Source organism: Botrytis deweyae, assembly GCF_014898535.1.
Source record: "Botrytis deweyae strain B1 chromosome Unknown BDEW_008, whole genome shotgun sequence".
NCBI lineage: Eukaryota > Fungi > Ascomycota > Leotiomycetes > Helotiales > Sclerotiniaceae > Botrytis > Botrytis deweyae.
In genome coordinates, this window is record NW_024066215.1 from 370,961 (window position 1) to 392,651 (window position 21,691).

A 21,691-nucleotide genomic window follows, 5' to 3' on the forward strand; every position below is an offset into this window, starting at 1 on the left:
AGAAGTTTCATCTACACGCTAGTAATAAAAGCATTCAATTGAGATGAAAAATAAGCTAGGGCTATTGGAAGAAGAGTGATTATTGGAATACTATTGGAAACGAACAACAAAAACATCATAGAAGTCAATACTTTGATTTGATGATGTAATGTCACATCAATTTCGATTGCAAACAAATTTTTGACTATGCAAAAAAGGATACAGTTTTATCTATAAACGTGACTGAACTATGTACTTGGAAAAACCGAGACCAAAACTCAGAGCAATAACAGAATATGACTCATTCATAACAATTCACAAAGCATTGAAATCATCACCACCACCCTCTCTACTTCCCAAAAGCCGGACTCTCAAAAACCCCCTCGAACGCCTCCGCCAACCAAAGCTTCCTATCCCCCGGCATCCTCAGCGCTCCCTTGCCAGGCCAGCCCTCTATCCACCCCGCCAATCCATCCGCCTCCCTAACACACTCTTTCCAATCCCCCTCCTTCACATTCTCACCCTTCTCCACCATAATCACCACGACACTTTCCCAATCCCTAAATCCCTCGTCCAACAACGTCCTACTCCCATTCTTCAACCACCTCCTCTCAATCCTCAGCTTCACCATTTTCCTCTCTCCCACCTTCGCCTTTTGCACGATCGCCGAAAGATGTCGTTTCAACTGCGACACATTCCACAGTATCGGAATATCATGACATACCAAATAATGCGGTGGCGCCGCACCCGGAAAATGTTGTTTCGCAGAAGTGAAAATCGTAAGATTGAGACTAATCTTTCTGCGCTCAGGAGACTCGGAAGCATAAGCGTGCATCCAAGCTATATCTACAGGGGCCAATTCGTAGTCAGCCGGGACAGGAGTACGAGTAGATGGAGACGGAACATCGGGAGCTACGGTTCCCGCTCTCCCTTGCAAGTGTGTAGGACCTCTGAAGCTCAACCAGGAGAGATCGGGAAAATTGAATCTGCCGGCGATGCTTTGGAAAAGTCCACCTCCTTGAGCCCTTTTTGCAAGTGCAGCAGCTTCTTCTTGATCCTTTTTATCCTGCTCTTTCTTCTCACGTTCCTTTCTCTCCTTTCTGAGTTCAGGATTTTGAGCTTCTGACTCGAGGTTTTCTACTGTCACTGATGTTTCAACCTCTCCTCTTTCCTTCCGTTTCTTCTCAATGTGATCGCGTGCCAATCGTTCTTCCCGCTCACGTTCTTCCCTTTCTACTCGATCTTTCTCCTTTTGCTTCTTAGCTTTTTCAGCTATCAATCGATCTTCTTCATCTTTCTTCTCCTGCTCCTGACGTTTCTTCTTCTCGTTTTCTTTCTGCTGAAGTTCATTTTGTGCAAGATCCTTCTGCAAACGATCAATTTCTTCATTTGCCAATCGATCTAGCTCATCTTTCTTCTCTCGCTTTAGGCGTTCATTTTCTTCGCGTTCTTTCTGCTTCTTCATCTTTTCCTTCTTATCTTTATCCTCTTTAGCTTTACGTTCATCCGCAAGTTTTTTCTGTTTAAGTGCCTCCTGAGCCTGTTCTTTTTCCACCCGTTCACGCTCTTTCCGTTCGATTTCATCATTCTTATCCTTTTCGATTTTGTCCCTTCTCCTTTTCTCATCTGCCTCCTGTTGAGCTTTCTTCTGCATTTCTGCACGTTTCTTCTCAGCTTCTGCTTTTTGCTCCGCAGTTGGTTTTTCCCCAGGCTTGTCCTCGCCCTTACCCGTAGGCTTGTCCTCGCCCTTATCCGCAGGTGGTTTTTCCCCAGGCTTGTCCTCGCCCTTACCCACAGGTGGTTTTTCCGCAGGCTTGTCCTCGCCCTTATCCGCAGGTGGTTTTTCCGCAGGCTTGTCCTCACCCTTACCCCCCGGCGTGGAAGGAGTGACCCCTCCAGGCGCAGGAGTGACCCGTTTAGTTTCAGCCAGGAGATCATCTAATGAAGTAGTGACCGCTGCAGCTTTTGTCAGGAGACCATCTTTGATCTTGTTCAAAATATCTCCAACATCAATCGGTGCACCTGGCTTTTTCTTATCTTCCTTATCTTTCAAATCTTTAGCAATTTTATCCCTAGCGATTTGAGCGGCTTTTTCTTTCTCTTCTCTCTCCCTATTAATCTGATCTCTGAGGGCCATCTCTCTTTTCTCTCTCTCCTTTCTCTCCTTCTCGGCTTTGTCTGCTTTGGCTAATTCATCTCTTTTCCTCTCCTCCTCCTTTTTCTTTTCATCAGCTTCACCCTTACCTCTTGCCGTTTCCTCGTCCTTCAATTCTTGTTTTCTGAGTTTTTCAGCTTCTTCCCAGGCAGCCGCCTCTTCACGATCCTTCTTCTCTTTGGCCCTTTTCCTCTGCTGGCGCTCCTTCTCCTCAAGAGCCTTTAGCTCCTCTTTGGACATCATAAGTCTAGCAACTAGTTTTTCTAATCTTTTCTTCGCGGCTTGAATCCGCTTTTGACTTTTCTCCTCTTCGGCTGGGTCAATCGGGCCAGGATTCATCACACTCTTTTCTTTTTCCCGCATCGACTCTGAATCAATGAGTTCGCCTTCACCTGTCCTGACTACCTCCTCGTTATTTCTCACCATCGCCAAATATTCCAAGAAATCTGCAACCTCACGATCCGTTTCAAAGGCAAGACTTGATCTCTGTTCTTGAATCGGCGAAAGTGATTTTTCAGGTCTAAAGGGTGAACCAGGACGCGGCTCGGGAAGTGATATGTTCTCTGCTTCTTCGGTTGAACTGGTGCGAGGATCTGTTTCCGCGGAATCTTTCGGAGCCAAAGATACATTAACGGTGACAGCCGTCTCAGCTTCTCCACCATCTCCAGCTCCTTTAGGCGCTGTGCGAACACTGAGTAGACCTTTTCTTCCCGAATCCTTTTCACCTTGTGTAGATGGTTCAGGTATAACGACTCCCTTGCCTCTAAGAGCGGCCACGAGTCCAGAAAGATCCATCCGTTTTCTTTGCCCAACCACCGGTGGCGCGTTTTGCGCATCATGTACTCCCTCAATATCCTCAATCGTCTTATCCACTTCAATATCTTCAATCTTCTTCTTTGCTACCGTCGCCGCGAGGGCATCCGCAAATTGACGCTTCTTCGCCTCTTCTTCCTCCTTATTTCGCTTATCAAGTTGGCGAAATTTCAATAATTTTTCTTCGGCTTCAGCTTCCGATTTCAGCCAAGCATCCTGCCGATCAGCTTTCACCTCATCCGCTTGTTCTTTCCACAGATCCGTCAATTCCTTGTTTCTCTGGAGTAAAATGGGTCGACGAATATCTTGAAAAGCTTCCCAGTAGATGTCTCTATCTTCCGAATCGGAGAATTCACCAATCTGATCGAAAAGATCTTCTAGTTCTTCAGGTGCATCTTCTTTTTCCCATTTATCTCTCAGAAGTTGTTCAGCAAAAGACTCTCGAAGTACCACAGGTGGCGGTTGCTGTGCAGGTGCCGCGAAATGATGTTCAGCCGGCATCTCTAGCACCGCTCGCTCGGCAGGCGTCATATCCTTCGCTTTTTGCCAAACGGAATCCGGACGCATGTGAACTTGGAGTTTTACTAGTTCGACCTTTTCTTCAAGTTCAATTTCGGCTTCCAATACTTCAAGCAGTTCTTGTAATCTGAGTTTCACAAGGACATTGGTTTCCAACTCCACATTATTTCTTAACGTATTGAGATTTTGCCGTCTTTCTTCTAACCTAATAGATTCTTTGATACCAAGCGTGCACCGGATGATGACGTTTTGCAATTGGAGTATTTTGCTCTGATCGGTTTCAATTTTGAGCCGACGACTCGCTACACTTCTCTGTTCAAAAAGCCACGCCAGATGTTTTTCGCGTGCATCATACAGATCATTTTGTGCCCACGCTTCGAGCTCTTGAGCTGCAGTTTTGCTTTCGGAGCTTCTACCACGGTCTACCCATTCTTTAAACTTTTCTTCGAAAGTAGGTGATTCTGCAGGTTCGGCAGCCCATCTACGATATTTTTCACTTTGGCCTGGAGAATTCTATTTGGGTCAGTACGTGCAATTGCGAAGGATATATCACATGTACTTACATTCGAATCATGCGGTAGAGGCTTTTGAACAGGGTATCTTGGAGGAGATGCACCGTATAGACTGCCCTCATCATCTGCTACCAGTTCCTCAGCCGCTGGTCTGTCTGCTTTGTCTTCTTCCCCAGTAGGTTGTTTTCCCTTTTGCGAATCTACCTCCCCTGTCTCCAAGTCTTCACCACCTCCAGTTTTCTTTGGACTTTCAATATTTTCCGTCTTCTTACTACCCGTTGAACTTCTTTCAGCAATAGGGGAGAGATCAGGGGAGAGAAAGAGAGGTCTTCTCGGTCTTCGTGGTGGTTTACCTCGCCCGCCCCATTTATCACCTTGCAAAGGATCTTTCAAAGGACTTTGCAAAGGGTCAACTTCCTCTGCCCTACCCAAAGGTGTCGTTGCTTGTGTAGTATCAAGGGGTTTCATAGCCGGTACAGGAGCCGTGGAGCCCCGAGCTCTTTGTGCCCGACGCTCCGCTCGCGTTTCTCGAACTCCAGCCTGAACTCGAGTCGATACCACAGCTTGTATTCTAGCCATATCATAAGTGCCATCTGGATTTTTGAACTGCGAAATATCCAATGGTGGTGGTTTCGCTTTTGCCGGAGCAGGAATCTTAAAATTCGGATCCTTCTCAGTCTCCGCAGGTTTGGAACTCGACTGTCCTGTACCCTGAGCCGGTCTCCCAACGCCAGATAAATCAATCTCACCATCTCCCGTTCCCGGTGATCCAGGACCACTCCCTCCACGAAGACTACCAGCAAAAACAACTTGCGGACGAATTGCAGGTCGTTCATCAGGATCATGAATTGTTCCTGAAAGATCAGCCGAGTCGCGACTGCTGAAACTACGTCCAACCTCTGTTTTGCCACTTAGACTCTGCGCCCGCCCTTCTGACAAAGTCATCGAGCCGGGTCTCGAGTACGGGAAGTCTCGTCTGCGGCGTCCAGTTATGTCGGCCATGCTGTATGCAATTGTCATTGTACTTGAGAATGTTACGTGTGCGATACTAACTTTTCGGTAAGGTGATTGATCACAGCAAAGATAACCTGCAGTGCAGACATGGATCAAATAGCTGCTTTTATCCATAGCGACCCCTTTGTTGCATTCTAACTTGATCCGGCCACTAAAATCGTAGTCGTGATTGATTGTTTTGTTTCCCAAATCTCAAATCTTACATACAAAGAAACGTGTTATGAACCGGAACTGGTCACACTCCTTTGATCATTCTCTTCGAATAGCCATAGCAGCCAGAAGCCAACAATGAAGCTCTATTCAACGCCATAGATATAATCAATGCGATTGTAAAAATGTGTCTGAGAAAGCCATGCCGAATCACTAGCCACGTCCAAAAGAAAACATATGCGAGCAAGTAAGATCAGAATGAGGACTCCGACCGCACCAGGCAGGCAATCCATACATTTGGACAATAACCGACCGCTCAAATTGTCGCAGGCTCCACTTTCTCAATGTTATAAACAAGACGCACTCGGTTTACAGCTTTTCTTGCCTCCCGCCCTTCCTCGAAAGCCTGCATTGTCGTTTCTTGACCCAAAAACCTATGATACATCCACCATCGCCGATCAAGAAAATCGAGTTGATGAAGGAAGAGTGCACCGGCACCTTGAAAACCGTTTCCGGTCTGGAAGTCATTCTTCGCTGTATTAAAATGAATGCCATGAAGCCATGTTTTATTTTCACGTAAAATTAATGGAGCCGAACCAAATTCGACGATTTCTCCTCTGGAATTGGAATTTTCCGTCCCCTTATTATAAAAGATAACACAATCGTCAATCTGATGATTCCAGGGAAGTACATGCGCCACTTCCATAGATTTTTCTCCACGCAAATGATTGCAACCCTCTGTGCCTAAGCTTTCAAAGTCTGCTATATTCCAGCCCAAATATTTCAGTCCATTTTTCAGACATATTTTGCGTAATTCGAACGAACTAATACTTGTTCCTTCGCTATAATAGCCTCCCTCATGAATCATGAAATCAATCAATGAGCCGAAACACAATCGATCTATCTCCCAATTGATATAAAGCTGAGATTCCTTGAACGGTCCGTCAAATACTTCGCGTGAAAAGTCTACATGGCTATAATATTTGCGGGCTTCCACCCTAAACTCTCTGTTGACATGTAGGATCGGTGGAGGTTTAGTGTAAGTAACCAGTTTACCTCCAGTTGGCGGACATCTTCCCACGTTCCCACCCATTCGGAGTGAACCAAATGATACATCGATATTTCTTTGCTGGAAACAAGCCAACTTACAAATATAGAGACGAATTTCGATGGGTAGATCTGGAAAAAATGTAAACGTGCTCGAGGTCGCCATCGTTGTTTCTATCATTATAGTGTGAATACAACGAACGGTATTTGAACTAGAATAATGTCGAAATCTCCAGAACGGTAATGGATTAAAGAGTCAGACGATAAGACCTGCTTCGAGGATGAGAATCTTAATACTTTGAAAAGGTATTAATACTTTGAAAAGGTATTAATACTTTGAAAAGGTATTAAGGAACCTGTCGAGGAAGGGATGAATAGAAGTGATGAGGATTGTATCAATTAAGGTGTAATAACAACCAACAAGAGGATTATAAATGATTTTTTTCTTTTAAGAAATAAGAGTTGCTACGAGAAGTCTCTCAAAATTATTATTTTTATAGACTTGACCAGTGATACTACCTAGTAGCCGAGAAACTATAAATTCCAGAGAATGATCATCCTCTCCAACTAGCTTGAAGCAAGCGAAAAAAACACCGTTTACATAAGCTGAGCTTAGGATCTGATTGGACAGCCATCTTGTACCAAATGAACCATTACCTCTAGACTACCTCTAGACTTGTGTCTAGCTGCCAAAATTCAGGATTTGACGTCGCTAATTGTTACTCATTTTCGAAAGGACACCTCTCATTTCCAAAACAAGGCAGGTTCCATGAATAGTCGATCACCCATAATGTTCTGATATCGTATGGCCAGGCATGAACTTTCCACAGATTATCCGACTATGTCAATGAAGGACCATTCAAAAGAAAGCTCCTCCCACTTGGGGGTTGAAGCTGTGTGGTCAATGAATAGTGGTTAGAGTGGGAGGGAGGGTGTAGTAACCCTAAAATGGCCTTGATAACATAAGATGCCTTAGGATCACAACACGTATCAGTCAGTAGTAGGATAGGGTATGCGCTCAATTCATCTCAACTACAGTAAACGAAACGAAACGAAACGAAGACAGGGTAGTGGAGGTAGGTGTATCATATGTGAGTTGGCGAACGAAAAGAATTGCAAGCATTGACCACCCATCTATCATTCAATCATTCCACGTCCTGCCAACAATCGATCGTTCTGTCGGCCATTCATACTATACATTTCATTCTTCCAATCCTTCCAACCATCTAACAACTCCAGTCCCAACAACCTAATAATAGTAGTTCTCATCGTTCGTCCTTCCTCTCATGTATTGAGGCTCGCTTCCCCTTACGTAGATATCCTCGTACAAAATTTGTGGGGTCGCATCTGGGAAAGGCATCTCTTCGGCCTCCTTGACCTCCGCATCGACCTTGGCTCTTGCCTCCTTGTCAATGGACTTCAACTCATCCTCGGTTGTAACGTTCCATTCGATCAACTTTTGTTTCAGACCAGCGATTGGATCTTGGGTGCTACGCATACGTTGAATTTCCTCACGAGTACGGTATGTGGTTCCTGGATCGGACATGGAGTGTCCTCCATAACGGTATGTGACATATTCGAGGACTAATGGACCGTTACCAGCGTTGGCGTATTCCTTGGCGTGCTTGACAGCAGCCTTAACAGCGAGAGCATCCATTCCGTTGACCTTAAGACCTGGAATGTACTGACCACGCTTGTAGTAATCGGTAAGAGCAGAAGATCTGTTGGCTGCGGTACCCATACCATATTTGTTGTCTGAAACAATCAGTATACACTCAGCCTCATAGTCAGGTTAGATACTTACTCTCACAACCGAAGAGAACTGGCAATTTCCATAATTTAGCCATGTTGAAAGCCTCGAAGACTTGTCCTTGGTTACTGGCACCATCACCGTACAAAGCAACAGAGACATTCTTGTTGCCATTGTATTGATGAGCAAAAGCCAAACCAGCACCAACTGGAACTTGGGCACCGACAATACCGTTTCCACCATAGAAACCCTTGGTGAACATGTGCATGGAACCACCCTTTCCATAGGCGATACCCTCACGACGACCCAACAATTCACCGATGATAGATTTTACGGAAGCACCGCGCATAAGAGCAAAACCGTGGCATCTGTAGGCAGTAATAATGTCGTCTTCCTTGGTAAGAGAGTGTTCGATACCGACGGCGACGGCTTCTTGACCAGTTGACAAATGGCAGAAACCACGAATTTTCTTCTCCTTGTAGAGTCTATCGGCTGCCATTTCCATACGACTAAATTTTCCCATCAGCGGAATCTTCGGTCGTGATACCAAATCATATTCTTACCGCATAGAAACCATATCGATATACATCTGCTTCAGCTCTTTCTTGGTGGTCTCCATGGTGTAGGATGGAGGATCGAGCTCGTAGGTCTCGAAAGACTCGTCCGATAATTGTAATGTGAATGGCTTATCATCTTCCTATCGTCCCAGAGAATCATTAATGTACACATTCCATGTATGCAATAATCAATTGGGATATCTCAACAGGAAATCTTACCTGGGGAACAGCATCTTTATCGGCGTGCGCGGAGGCGGCGTCTGTGGTAACCGTTCTCTTCACGAGAGCAGTTCTGGAAATGGCATTCCTGCGCAGAGGTGCGGCAGATCGTGCCTTCAATGCTCTCGAGAACATGGTTGTGGTGGTAGAGAATGGGTTGTAGGGAGTGAGGGAGGCGGAAGATAACTCGTGGAAATTTCTCAGCAGCTGCCAAACAAAAGATGTTGACGGTTGGGATGCTTCGATTAGAGTAGTCCCATTTTGGTTTAGTTCGGACAGATTGTTCCTCAAGCTTCCGACCAAAAATCACGTGTAACGGAAACGTTAGAGCCCGACAATTTACCATTCGGCCTCGTCGGCCTTACTTGCGGACCCTCTTGTCTAACTCGGGTTTCCATGTTCAGTCTTCATTTCATCGATCACTCAAGAAGAAAAGCCATATCGTAGATTTGATTCTTTCGCATTTCACTATGCTACCCTACCAACTCAAAGGACAAGCTTAAGCAAGTAACTCCCTGACCTTGGGGAATCCCTAATGCAAATTCTCTCGATGCTACGCCGTTAAATTCTTCCCTTTGAACTGTCCCCCTTTCCTTTGCCCTATTGGTATTTGAGCTATTAAAAATCATCTGTACTATTCTGCCAACCAGTCAAATGAAAAACGCCCTGCCCCAGATGCTTCTTTGCTTCTTTATAAACAAGTCTTCTGTGCTTCGATCAATCAAAGGTCAATCAATATGGACATAAAATAGGTAGGTGATGTATGAGGATTGCGGAAGGATGATGGTGAGATATGTGAGACCGTATTCTCTCACAGTATCGTAATCATCTCTCAATGGAGAAGTGGTGGTAGTGACTATAGATTCCATGACCCAGTACGTAAAAGAAGCAATCAGAATTAGTGAGTGCTTATTATATAGATTAGTTATATGGCCTGGATCAGTCATCTTCGTGAAAGAAAGTAGGCCCGGTAGCTTGCGGAGGAGCTGTCGATGGTCCAGCATCGACCATTTCAATATCATCCCTCTGATAAGATGCTTCATGTGTCATGATCCCTTGCATAGCTTGGTCTTGACTACCACTCCGATATTCGATAGCACTCAGTGGCCTAGTGGGCCCAGTAATGGGAGGAGTTTGTTGGCCATAGGGATTCTCGTACAGAACATCTTCTGGCGGAGAAAATGACCACACCTTAAATTATGTTAATATAATTCAGGGAAAGGGGAGGACTATGGTACTTACTTCCATTATAGTGCGATTTGATCTGCTTGCCATAACCACACACTTTTCTTCTTCAAACGCCACTCTCCAAACAGCCTCAGCAGGAGCAGTGAGTTCACGAACGAGTTGACCAGTCTTAAGATCCCAAACTTTGACTCGACCATCACTACCTCCACTAACCACTCGTGTATCATCAAATTGTAAACTTGTGACACTATTGTCATGAGCAGCTAATCGATGAATTGGGGCCATCTTTTCAAGAGACCAAACGCGAACAGACCCATCAGAACCACCAGTGACCAAAGTGTTTCCTCGCATTTGCAATTGCCCAACTAGCGAGGTGTGTCCTTGAAGAATAGCTTGACAGGATCTAATTATTTGTTAGTGTGATTTTTCACATCTCAATCGAAAACACATACCCATTTTCTGGATCCCATATCCGAACACTGGTGTCAAGACTTCCAGTAGCTATTCTCTTTCCATCGAAAGCAATAGCATAGATTTGAGAGAAATGTCCCGAGAGTGTTCGTAAACATCTTCCCTCCGAGATGCTCCACACTCTAGCTGTAGTATCATAACTTCCAGAAACAACAATATCTCCTTTAATTTCTAGGCATCTAACACTTGCCTGGTGACCCACAAGGACGTTTTTGCAAACTCCAGTCTTGATATCCCAGATTCTTAGAGTGGTATCTCGAGAGCCTGAAATTGCGGTGTTTGCATCAGACATCTTCAGGCACCGGACTGTGGAAGTATGTCCACGCAGAGTATGTAAACTCTCACTGTTATTCGTTAGTACCTGGTCTCGAAAATGTGATTGGCAACACATACCCAGCAGCCATGTCCCACACTCGTACATCACGATCGCAACCTCCACTAACAAGTGTATCCTCCCATGGTACCATTGCCCAAACACCCATTACATGCCCAGTCAAGGTCTTTTGTGCATTTCCATCCGTATTGAAAACATGAATCTTAGCGTTGTCCAATGCTACCACAATGTACTTTGGTGTCAGATGTAGACTTGTAACAACACCCTGATCTTGTGTAATATGCCTTGCGATATTTTGTCCTCCAGTCCTCCAGGCGGTTTCGACCAAATATCTTTGTTTAAAGTGTGATTTATACGACCTAATCTTTGGTCTTCTCAATGCGCCAGAGGCAGTAGCACTATCAAAGCTCCTGGAACTTCCAGGGACTTGTGACAATCCTGCACTGATTCCGGGAAAAGAATGTGCAAGGGCTGAAGGCTCTCCTGCTTGTAATGCCTTATGAACGGGGTGTGGAGGAGGTCGAAGTGACGGTATTAGAGGTGTGACGGGATGATGTTCTGACATTCTTCGACCATAATCGTGCTTCGCACATAATTTCATCCAAGTGACATCGTCTGCAAGGAGATCTCTCCAACGTTTCGAAACCTGGGACGAGCGCGCAAGTACTTTCGGGTCGTCGATACAAGACAGAATCTATATAAATCAATTAGCTTGGGCTTCACCTCTTGAAAATGGAAACATACACGAAGGCATAGTTCATCTGGTAAAGTGGTAAATGGATCTTTCTTCAGTAACGGGCTAACATATTGATGTACAAAGCTTAGTTGTTGGCTTGTGCACAAATTCAAAAGATCTCCCAATATTCTCGTTCTTTCGGGTGCTGAACTTTGCGCGAAGTATATTCTGATTTGTGATAAAAATATATCCTCCTTTTCTCCCGCCTCACTCCAATCTGGTTGTGGGTGATCAGGACCTGGACTGGCTGCCGGTGTAGGGGGAGGAGGAGGGTCATGACTCGAGTGTGTGGGAGACTGTATATCGGCGGAAGAAGTCGTCATATTTGGCGTCGGAGGACCTCTCGGTCTACTTAGGATCTTTTCTAACCTTTGCGGCATTGGAATGCGATCGCCATTTGTGTCGACCGTTAACGCTCGGGTGGGAGACATTTCGCCGTCTCTTTCAATGGGTGCAATGGAAGCCCTTCTGTCTGTTAAGCTCAAAGGTCTGAAATTATCCATAGCCGCTTTCTCTTACCCTCTTTCTTCAACCAGTTGTTCCGTCTAGGTTGAACGGTTGAGAGAAGGTTACGATCGTAGATGCGGAGGTCGTGAAGGTCTTTCCCGACTAGATTGAGGCTTGGGACCAAGGGAAGAATTTGGATTGACAATCAACGGATGAAATCTCGACCATGGAAATGAAAAACAATTGCGCCAATTGATCAAAAGTCGAATATATCAAATTTAAACCAAGGAATCGTCTTTTAACGTGTGTTGAAGGCGGTGTTGAGAGAAGGTCGTGCAACGTAGTGTCCAAGGGAACACATTCGAATGCGTTGTCGTTAGGGTTGAAACTCGATGATTAATGGCACAATTTGAATCAAGTATGTTTTAATATCTATACCGATCACGAATATAAATGGCAAGAATCAATCGTAATGATATGGTCTATACTTGTTGAATTGTTTGACGATAAGATAGTATTCAAAAAAGGGAGTAATATAAATGCTTTCGCACTTTTAATGTACTCTGTACTGGCTGGGCTGAGGTTGATCTTGAGATGAGAGAGAGTCTTCTGTGTGGTAAGCCAGTGGAAGTGGAACGTCGTGGGTCGTGGGTCGTGGGTCGTAGGTGGATTTTGCTAATTGGAGTTAATGAACTTTTGGGTGGTCTCAGTCATTATTGCGGTCATGCCTAGGAGGCAGGGATAATTCGTTAATGAAGTAAGGATGTTGAAGAACTTAAAAGTGGAAAAAATGGATGATCATGTATAATGGATGTTATCACATTCAAAGTATGATACCGGTATGGCCATTCAGAGTTTGGTCGTTGACTTGGATGGAGATGTCTTTGGGATCATGTTCTCGACTTGAAGATATCCAAATCAAGGTATGGCAGGTCACTGCAAACAGACAATCACACATGGGAGAATTACCTCCCTCGCACAGCACTGGATGAATGAACCTCCACGTTTCTTGTTACTCCTTTATAAATCGAGGGGTAGATCTATCTGTACTGTCTGCACTACCTAGGTCGAATAGATTATCTATTGAAGTATCAACATCACTCGCTCCCAAGTTGATAAATGATTTCAGGTCTTCGTCGTCATGACTTATCGATAGTGTAGAATTGTGAAAGACTGTCAACTAGAACTGAGATCTTTCAATCTCTATTTGAACACCAGAGTAATAATAGTTCCATGAGAGCCTCCGTGAAAGAACTCTATGATATCAGGGGGGCTTAAGTTCTGGTACCGATTTGATTGACTTGCTTGAGTTGGTGGTGGTGGCGGTGGAACTGTCATACTAGGTAGCTACAAATATCCCATTATAAATCAATATTCTACATCTAATTTTTCTAAACGCCTAATAGCAATTCTAAGTTAAGCGTCTAGAGAGTGTGGCCATCAATACCCAAGTATCTTATCTGCTATCCCTCCGTCACATAGATACTCTTACGAGAGTAATAATAAGATGCGAACTACAATGTCTACGCCGTGAACACTCATTCATCTCATCCATCCCATCTAGCTTTATCAACAGTAGCACCCACAACATCTAGAATCCTCAAATAAGCAACACATCAGTGCATACATAGCACATGACCCATTTTGTCTTTCACCACACACAATAATCATCACGAATCATACTCTTTGAACCAAACCTACCACATGATATCACGAATCGTTGGAATCGAGAATCCACTCCATCATCTTCAGAAAAGGGGGGGCGAAAAACTCACTTCCAACTCGTGCCGTGCCACTACATAATCTAATCTCACACCACCTAATCGCCTCCCTTTTTGTTATCGCGATAAGGCCTCCTAATAAACTAATAAACATTTTCCCAAATACCTACATCATCGCTATGCTCGCCAATATCGGGAGCACGATCACGAACTTTTCAATAGTCAAAGGTTAAACTCAAGGCTTAAGCTAAAATACTGGAAACAGAAGGCTGTGCATCTATTTTTCTCGTTTCAAATCCTCCAACCTTTTTACCCCTTACATTTCGTACATTTCGTACTTTTCTTAGCTTTTCTAAGGTTTCAATATCGGAGAGCGCAGGACTTTTCGTCCAGAACAATGAAGCGAAACCAATCCGCATTAACATGGTAAAATACATCTGAATTGTCTGTTCTCTAAAAATAGTATGGAGTCAAAGGGTCCAGTGTTTCGAGATCCAAGGTTTTGTCTCGAAGTGGAGCTTTGATGTAAGCGAATTATGCGTTCACCTCCCCCCCGAGCCCCCCTCTTCAATTTCTAATTGCAAACCTAATTGGGAGAAAATAACGGAAATAAATATCCTAAAATTTCCAATGGGTAGGAAAATAATATAATTGGTATCATATTCCTCCCTCCTGTGCCCAATCTATATCTTACATGAACATCCATCTATGCGTTTTATCTTTTGCATTCTCGTACTGGACGAGCATAAGTTTCCATTCCATTCCATTCCATGCCCTTTCTCCTCTCTTTTATATATACAAAGCCCTTCTTCATCTAACCTTCCACTCAATGGTCATGGCCAAACTGTGTTAATAGAGGGATCAACATTCCCCCGACAGCCGCGAGCGTATCTCTCATTTGCGGTTTCGCTTGTTTACGTTGTGAAATACCGTCAAGATACCCATTGGAATTTGTGTGTTCATGGGAATGCACCCCCGAATCTTCTTGCATAGCATGCATTGCGACGTATCTATTCACTTGTTATTAGTCCTGTCTGCCTTTGGTTTGTTAAAAAAGAATTAAGCATTACTTACAGGAAAGTTCCACCAGAAAACAATAGTAACATTCCCGTCCACCATTGTCCTTTGGCTCCCTCGATATTCCCACCACCAAGAATATTTACTAATAGAAACGTCGTGATGGCACCGAATGGAGCTGCGAGACTGAAAACTATGAGATGACCACGTGCTGCTCGTTTCGAAAGTCCTTGCTTCAGTAAGACGGATGTAAGTCCAAAGGCGGCAGGCGCTTTATGGACCATGATTGCAATGAAAATGATAAACCCTAGTTTCGTGTTGGATGTAGAGGCGGATGCACCCATAGCTATTCCATCTGCCGACGCATGTATCACAAGCCCTGTCGTTGTAGCCAGACTACGACTTTGCTTCGGGCTCGGCGTGAGTGATTGAAAAAAGCCGTCTGATTCTTCATCAGACGAAGAGATGTTTGATATTCCTTGAGATAGATTGTTAAGAGAAATTTGCCTTGGAGCTACCGGGGCTTGTAATTTCTCGGAAGCATGTCTTGGAACTTTGTCAATTAAGAACATAAGAATGAATCCCAAAACCAGAGATAAACCAATCCAGAATGTAGGTGATTCGTCCTCGTCGTGATGCACATCGCTTTCACCCGTTGGTTTTTCATCCGACTTTTCTGGTGCACTATTTTCCTTTTCCTCTGCCAGAGTTTCCCTGGTGATGATCTCAACTTCTACGGGCTGCGAAGTCTTTGAATTTAGCTGGGCATGTCTTCGATTGACAATTGCTTTGTTCGAGTATGCGATTGTGTTGACTCCACCAACCCACGATAGCTCGGAGCTTCTCTCTTGAACCCTCATGCTCCTTGCTCCATGAGTATGTGCCGAAGATCCTGCAGTATACACTGCTTCAATCCCTTCGGGTATGATAACAACCAGCGAAGTCCCGACAAGCACTCCCATACCAATCGTAGATATTAATCGAAGTTGGGACGGCGATAAGGTCATAGATAGTGGAATTGCTCCAGCAAGAAAGCAACTAAATACCTCATCAGCATATGAATTGCAAGCTTTGAGTAGGGGAATTACCTCAAACACATTATCACGCTCAAAATGAGCAGCATAAATAAGCCGTCGAACATCGTGAATACCCTCTATTTGCTGCACCTTTAAAATCTACGTCGCAATCCTATAAATACCAGATCAAAAGGAATATCACCGCTTCATTTCGAAATCAGAATCACAATAGGTAGAATGGAGAGAAGACAATTGATTAAATCCTCAGAAAGGCAGGTGAAAGATAATTTTCCTATGCTTGCGCACTCCCACTCCCTTTATAAAGAAATTAATTCGTCACTCCGGGATGACAGATTTGGGGTCTTACTCAACGCACGAACGAGGCTGAACTACCAGATTGAACTAAACTAGGTAATAATAAAGAGTGCCACATTGTTAAGTAATTTATTAGAAATCCCTGTAACCTTCTGGGGAGAAAACGCGTCTCGGCGGAAAATCACTCTACTCCTTACGCGATTTGTTAAGCTCTGGTGAAGCTTTGAACCTGTACAGAAATATTTACAATTGGTCTCAATTGACAACAACAATTACTCAACAAGCCTATCTACCTTTCGCATTAACAGTATCAGCAAAATCATTGTCGCGAAGATGGCTGAAATCGATTCCGATTGTAGGTATTATCAATTACTTTAACCCAAAGTCTTTATTATTGTTCTAGTCGATCGGCCGTGTTCATCACAGAATATTCTATCTATTGCTCCCCCCCATGCTCTGTGTTGAACTGTATGCGCCGACGAGCAAAAGCTCACGAAGATCAATTTCATACTTCATAAAAGCTAACATAATAAAATTCAGGGTCGTCCGATTCAAATGAGGCCATATATATCTCTCTTGTCACCCCAAGCGCCGAAGGCATAACCTCACTTCACACCTTCAATCCAAAATTTACATATCCCATATTCGGGGAAGAGGAATCAATATTTGGATATCAGGGATTGAGAATCAACTTGAAATATAACGCCTGTGATATGCGACCTGGCCTACAAATTACCTACAACAAGAAATTTAAAGCAGTCGGTGATATAGAACCAACAGATCTGAAGGCAGTGCTGGAACCATTCTTGCCAAAGAGTATGTTCACTTCACGAAGACTTTCCAGGAACTGTTACTAACATCAACACAGCTGCTTTTGAAAAATCAAGTGTTTTTGAATCGCATATTTCAGCTACCCCAGCAGATTGGCATCCACCAGGAGAACTCTTTCGCACAATTGAGGTCGGTGGAGAAATTTTTGAAATATGGAAAGGCAATCTCTCGGATCCGGTCATTCAACAAACCATCAAGCGGGTGCAAACTCTAGTCCCATTGTTTATCGAAGGAGGAACATTACTTGATCTTGATGAATCGGAAGATGATCTTGGACGTTGGACAGTATTCTTCTTGTACCACAAGAAGCCAGCCGCAGCCTCATTTTTTGAGAAATCATCATCCTACATATTCATGGGCTTTTGTACTGTTTATCGCTATTTCGTATATACGCCAGCTACTCCTCCACAATCCCCCAATGGCGACAAAATAGCTCCCGAGTTCACAATCCCTGTTGATGGTGTATCGTTTAACACTCTTCCATGTCGTTCAAGAATATCGCAATTTCTCATTCTACCCCCTTTCCAAAGCGGGGGCAAAGGATCACTATTTTACAACGCCGTATTTGACTACTTATCTAGTGACCCATATACAAGGGAAATCACAGTGGAAGATCCGAATGAAGCATTTGATGATTTGAGAGACATCAACGATCTAGGTCGTTTACTCAAAGACGAACGTTTCCTCAAATTAAAACTAGACTCAAAGGTGAAAATTAACCCTAAAGGTCCAGCACCAGCCAAACTCTTCGACACCGATGCATACGAGAAGCTACGAGTTCAATCAAAAATCGCCCCTCGACAATTCGCTCGTCTCCATGAAATGTACCTTCTATCTATAATTCCCCCGTCCGCCAAAGCAGCCCTTTTGCGCGACACGGGAAAACCTCAAAAGTCTCTCCCGCCTCCCAGAAAAGAAGATGAACACATGTATTATCTCTGGCAACTCGTCGTGAAACAACGTCTCTATCGTCACAACAAAGATGCATTGGCGCAATTTGATCGTGGAGAAAGAATCGATAAATTGAACGAAGCTTTAATGGGCGTAGAGGCTGATTATGGAAGGTTGATTGAGATGGTTCGGGAGAGAATTGAGATGGATAAATCGACTGTTATTGGAAAGGGGAAAGGAAAGAGTGTGGCTAATGGAAATGGAAAGAGGGTTGCTGATGATGAGGATGATGAGGATGATGAGGATGATGAAGATGATGAAGAAGATGAAAGTGAGGAGCCTTTGGCTAAGAGGTTGAAGTTTGCTTCTTGAATAGCATAGGTGGTAATATGGTTGGTATAGGATGGAAGAGGCACGTGTATTAAAAGTGGTGCCGTACATTGGTACTCACTATATCATGGAGTTCGGGTGTGATTGACTTTAGGGATGATATCAGGGAATGCTTGAAATCTTTGGTTTTCGGATGGGAAAGAATAAATCTGGAGAGAAAGAATGAACATTAGAGTCAGATAGTTCAACTTCAGATATCAGTACACAACAAAATTCGAATGATAATATTTCAAATGCTATTTGCGCTAATTCTTTCGGTATCCCCATTCTCCTGAAATTTTCCATTTCATTTTGTCCAACCATTTTTCCAAGCCACCACCCGCCCATTACCCATCGCGGAACACCAAACCCAACCGTGCAATCTCGTTAAAACCTAAAACCTCATCCCATTACCTAACCCCCACAACTCCCTTTCCAAGCTGCACCGCTACAACTATCGCCTTCCTCACCACTCTCGCTACCATCCCCCTGGCTCTCCCCTCCTCAAGCACCAGCAATCCTCCGATCCTATATCCACCTGACGTACCCACTTTATCCCTCAAAAGCGCGATGCTCGCCTGATAGAACCAAACCAGCTGCATCATACATAGTCTGCGCAGCTATTTTTTGCGCTTTCGCTCGTGGGAATCCCGTGGCTACAGTATCGTCTATGGGGGCGAGAATTAATGCGGAAAATGCGGGACCGGGACCGGGACCTCAGAGAGTAGTACAAGGACGATGGTGCAGGGGTTGAAGAGGAAGAAAAATAACTTCTTCGATGCGTGTGGAGATCTGGGTTAGAAGTGTAGTTATGCTTTCATGGAGGGGGGGTGGGGGGGTAGAAGTATTTATTACTGTTATTGATTCTTGGATCTGAGAGAAGAGGTTGAGTATTGCGCGGACGATAGTGCAGGGGTTAGAGGCGGAAGCGAGGTCGGTGAGACCTTTTGTTTGTTTGACGAAGAGCTGAGTCTAGAGTTGTTTGACGGTCACGCCGGCAAAGATACTAGCGGCTAGGGCTTGCGCTGTGTTAAGCTCGGATGGGATCTCGTTTACTGTGTAGGGTTTACAGATTCGGTTGGGTAGGCGGGAGTTGATGTTCCTGATGTGTTTGGAGGGATGAGAATTCGGGTTTGAGGCGTATTGAGGGAGCTGAGTATTCCAGAGAGGATTGCTATACCCATCGCTCCTACATTCAAGTATCAGTGTTGGGTTTTGCTTTTGATCCACGTTCTGGCATGACTCCCCCGGAAAGCTAGCAAAACAGTAGACATTCATCCACAAACGATTGGTATATCAAACAGATGTGTATAAAAATGGAGTTTGGTTTCCAGGATACTATATCGTCCAAGTGAATAAACTTATAGATACAGAAACATAGCAAAGTGTAACATGAATATAATTTCTCTGCGCATGTTGGGAGAAGTACATATCCATATCTCGTCTCAGAGCCTACAAAACCAGGTACGGACGACCGATGGCTCCTACTGTACTAGAGAAGAACTTCACTGTTTCAAAAACAATAAATTTAAATTGGCAATGTAATTTCCTCTCGACTCCATCTCTTCGAGTCAATGAAAGAGGTTCGGAAAAAACAAACACACAAACATACCACAACCAAGAACTGTCAAGGTCATTTCTGATTCCATATTTTCAATTAAAGAACTCATAATTGATTATCTCCTTCTTCGATAGGAGTTAATATCAAAGTCATTAACTCCCATACATTCTTGAAGTATTTTCTTGATATATATTCCTTGTTCGGAATATTGAGGTTCTAACTTTGAAGTCAAGCAAAGCTCCCTTCCCCACCACACCAAAATACTGCCAACACTCCACCGCCCAAATTTCACCCAACAAAGCGTAGTGCTTCAAAACTACATCATGGATACAACCAGACCAGCTCCACTGCGCAACAGTGAACTGCTAAATTCCATTGAAGAGCCGACTTTTCACGCGAGTTTACCAGATCCCATACCAAGCAAGCCGCTCAAAGCGAAGGTCAAGCCAGCGCAAGAAGAGATGGATCCCTTCGAAGTGCGCATTCGCTTTACGCAATATTTACAACATCTGAATGCGAGTGTTACGAGTGCGAATAAGACGGCACAGTATGCGTTGAAATATAGGGATATGGATGAAGATTTGCATAGTTGCATTCTGGAGCAACTGGAGAAAGTACGTCTATAATTTTCTTGTGTCTAGAAATTGGATCTGTGGGATTCAAGAAGAAGGAAGCGCGTTTCTGAAATTTTATGACAGCGACTTGGGTTGTCAAAAAGAATGTAGCTGACCTGAAATTCAGAATTCTATGAACAATAGGGCAAACATCATGTTTTTCATCGAAATTTTATGCGACATGGCATCGAGAGAAGGACACGATGATTATGTACGCATGATGCAAAGAGATATTCTACGGGTAGTTGATGCAGTTGCGCCAGAAGATGGATCCGGAGCAGCCAATGTTAAAGTAGTGCGCAAGGTTCTCCAAGGCCTTCAACAAAAATCCTTCCTCTTACCTCAAACTGTTACGGAAATTGAAGAATGTCTCAAGGAACGCGATACCCAACCCGACGCACTCATGTCTTCTCCGCCCGCAAACGAAGCCAATGGAAATGGAACTTCACAACATGCTACTCCCAAACAAGCTAAACCAAATGGAGTAGGGAGATTGGATAAGAGACAGATTGAACAGAGAATTGAAGAGGATCGCGAGAGACATAAAAGATTGAGAGAACATATCTGGGCTGTACCGGCCTTGGGACCCAATTCGGAATTCGATAAATTGTGGGATGAAACGAGCGATTTGGGAGATGATGATATGGATTTGTATGAAGAAGAAGCTATGGAGAGAAAAGAGGCCGGAAGGGAATGGTTTAATGAGCAAGTTCATAAAAGTAGACTGGAGGGTCAATCTTGAGTGAAGGGTCACTTTTTCCCGGTCATGGCGTTAAATTGCATCATATGGCGGAGTTCGTGCATTGGCGTTCTACGGTTGTTCAGGTATACCGGGTTCATTATGTGGCATATAATCGGACGGCGTGATTATATATAGGTTTGAGGACTTTTGCATCGCGCGGCTATATAGTCTTAGGTGCTCATTTGTATGGACAACATTGAGGAGTCGGCACATACATATGCGGTAATACCATTTTGTTTTACAGAGATTTTATGTTGAGAGTTCAGCTTTCAATACAGAAACGGGGAAGTGGAACCTTTAGAATTATGGCAACTATCGTGTTCAATAAGCATTCTCGCAAGATCAATTTGACTGCGACTACAAATTTACTATTCCCTCCAAAGTATGGAAGCATTGAGTAACATAAGTGTTCTTACCAGTGTATGCAATGTGGCACCTGTGTGGCATATTCATCTTTGCATCCACCCACAATTCCGCCAGCGACTCTCATATTTTGGATAGTATTTTCTTTCTATTATAATTCCTTGTGTGTTTGAAGACCACAAAATTGGCTTGCATTGACGATCTAGCCACCTTTTCAACCTCGCAGCAGCAGGCCAAGTAGTTCTTAATGTGTGTTGGCTTGAGTCTGTGGGTGAGAAGTCGACAAATAACAAACACTAGCTTCTCCTTGATCTTACTAGCGAGGTTCTCTCGGGGCCAGAGAGTCTCTCATAGCATGAT

At 44.0% G+C, this 21,691-nt stretch overlaps 7 protein-coding genes across 7 annotated transcripts; 2 read left to right on the forward strand and 5 right to left on the reverse strand.

Moving 5' to 3' along the window:
* Positions 1 to 328: 328 nt before the first annotated feature.
* EAE98_004300 (uncharacterized protein) lies at positions 329 to 5,106 on the reverse strand (the record flags this gene model as incomplete). The annotated part of the gene is made up of 2 exons (XM_038951920.1): positions 329 to 3,979; positions 4,030 to 5,106. The coding sequence occupies 2 exons, from the start codon at positions 5,104 to 5,106 to the stop codon at positions 329 to 331; spliced, it is 4,728 nt and encodes a 1,575-aa protein (XP_038811456.1).
* Positions 5,107 to 5,458: 352 nt separating this feature from the next.
* On the reverse strand, positions 5,459 to 6,355 carry EAE98_004301 (uncharacterized protein; the record flags this gene model as incomplete). The annotated part of the gene is made up of 1 exon (XM_038951921.1): positions 5,459 to 6,355. One exon carries the CDS (start codon positions 6,353 to 6,355, stop codon positions 5,459 to 5,461), a length of 897 nt encoding a protein of 298 aa, XP_038811457.1.
* A 1,083-nt stretch (positions 6,356 to 7,438) lies between these two features.
* On the reverse strand, positions 7,439 to 8,850 carry EAE98_004302 (uncharacterized protein; the record flags this gene model as incomplete). The annotated part of the gene is made up of 4 exons (XM_038951922.1): positions 7,439 to 7,944; positions 7,994 to 8,448; positions 8,503 to 8,636; positions 8,716 to 8,850. 4 exons carry the CDS (start codon positions 8,848 to 8,850, stop codon positions 7,439 to 7,441), a joined length of 1,230 nt encoding a protein of 409 aa, XP_038811458.1.
* An 804-nt stretch (positions 8,851 to 9,654) lies between these two features.
* Positions 9,655 to 11,947, reverse strand: EAE98_004303 (uncharacterized protein; the record flags this gene model as incomplete). The annotated part of the gene is made up of 5 exons (XM_038951923.1): positions 9,655 to 9,906; positions 9,958 to 10,306; positions 10,356 to 10,718; positions 10,768 to 11,402; positions 11,453 to 11,947. The coding sequence occupies 5 exons, from the start codon at positions 11,945 to 11,947 to the stop codon at positions 9,655 to 9,657; spliced, it is 2,094 nt and encodes a 697-aa protein (XP_038811459.1).
* Positions 11,948 to 14,438: 2,491 nt separating this feature from the next.
* Positions 14,439 to 15,770, reverse strand: EAE98_004304 (uncharacterized protein; the record flags this gene model as incomplete). Its single annotated transcript, XM_038951924.1, has 3 exons — positions 14,439 to 14,622; positions 14,687 to 15,667; positions 15,718 to 15,770. The coding sequence occupies 3 exons, from the start codon at positions 15,768 to 15,770 to the stop codon at positions 14,439 to 14,441; spliced, it is 1,218 nt and encodes a 405-aa protein (XP_038811460.1).
* Positions 15,771 to 16,293: 523 nt separating this feature from the next.
* EAE98_004305 (uncharacterized protein) lies at positions 16,294 to 18,318 on the forward strand (the record flags this gene model as incomplete). The annotated part of the gene is made up of 3 exons (XM_038951925.1): positions 16,294 to 16,315; positions 16,501 to 16,776; positions 16,829 to 18,318. 3 exons carry the CDS (start codon positions 16,294 to 16,296, stop codon positions 18,052 to 18,054), a joined length of 1,524 nt encoding a protein of 507 aa, XP_038811461.1. The 3' UTR covers positions 18,055 to 18,318.
* A 1,617-nt stretch (positions 18,319 to 19,935) lies between these two features.
* Positions 19,936 to 20,968, forward strand: EAE98_004306 (uncharacterized protein; the record flags this gene model as incomplete). The annotated part of the gene is made up of 2 exons (XM_038951926.1): positions 19,936 to 20,226; positions 20,354 to 20,968. 2 exons carry the CDS (start codon positions 19,936 to 19,938, stop codon positions 20,966 to 20,968), a joined length of 906 nt encoding a protein of 301 aa, XP_038811462.1.
* Positions 20,969 to 21,691: the final 723 nt, after the last annotated feature.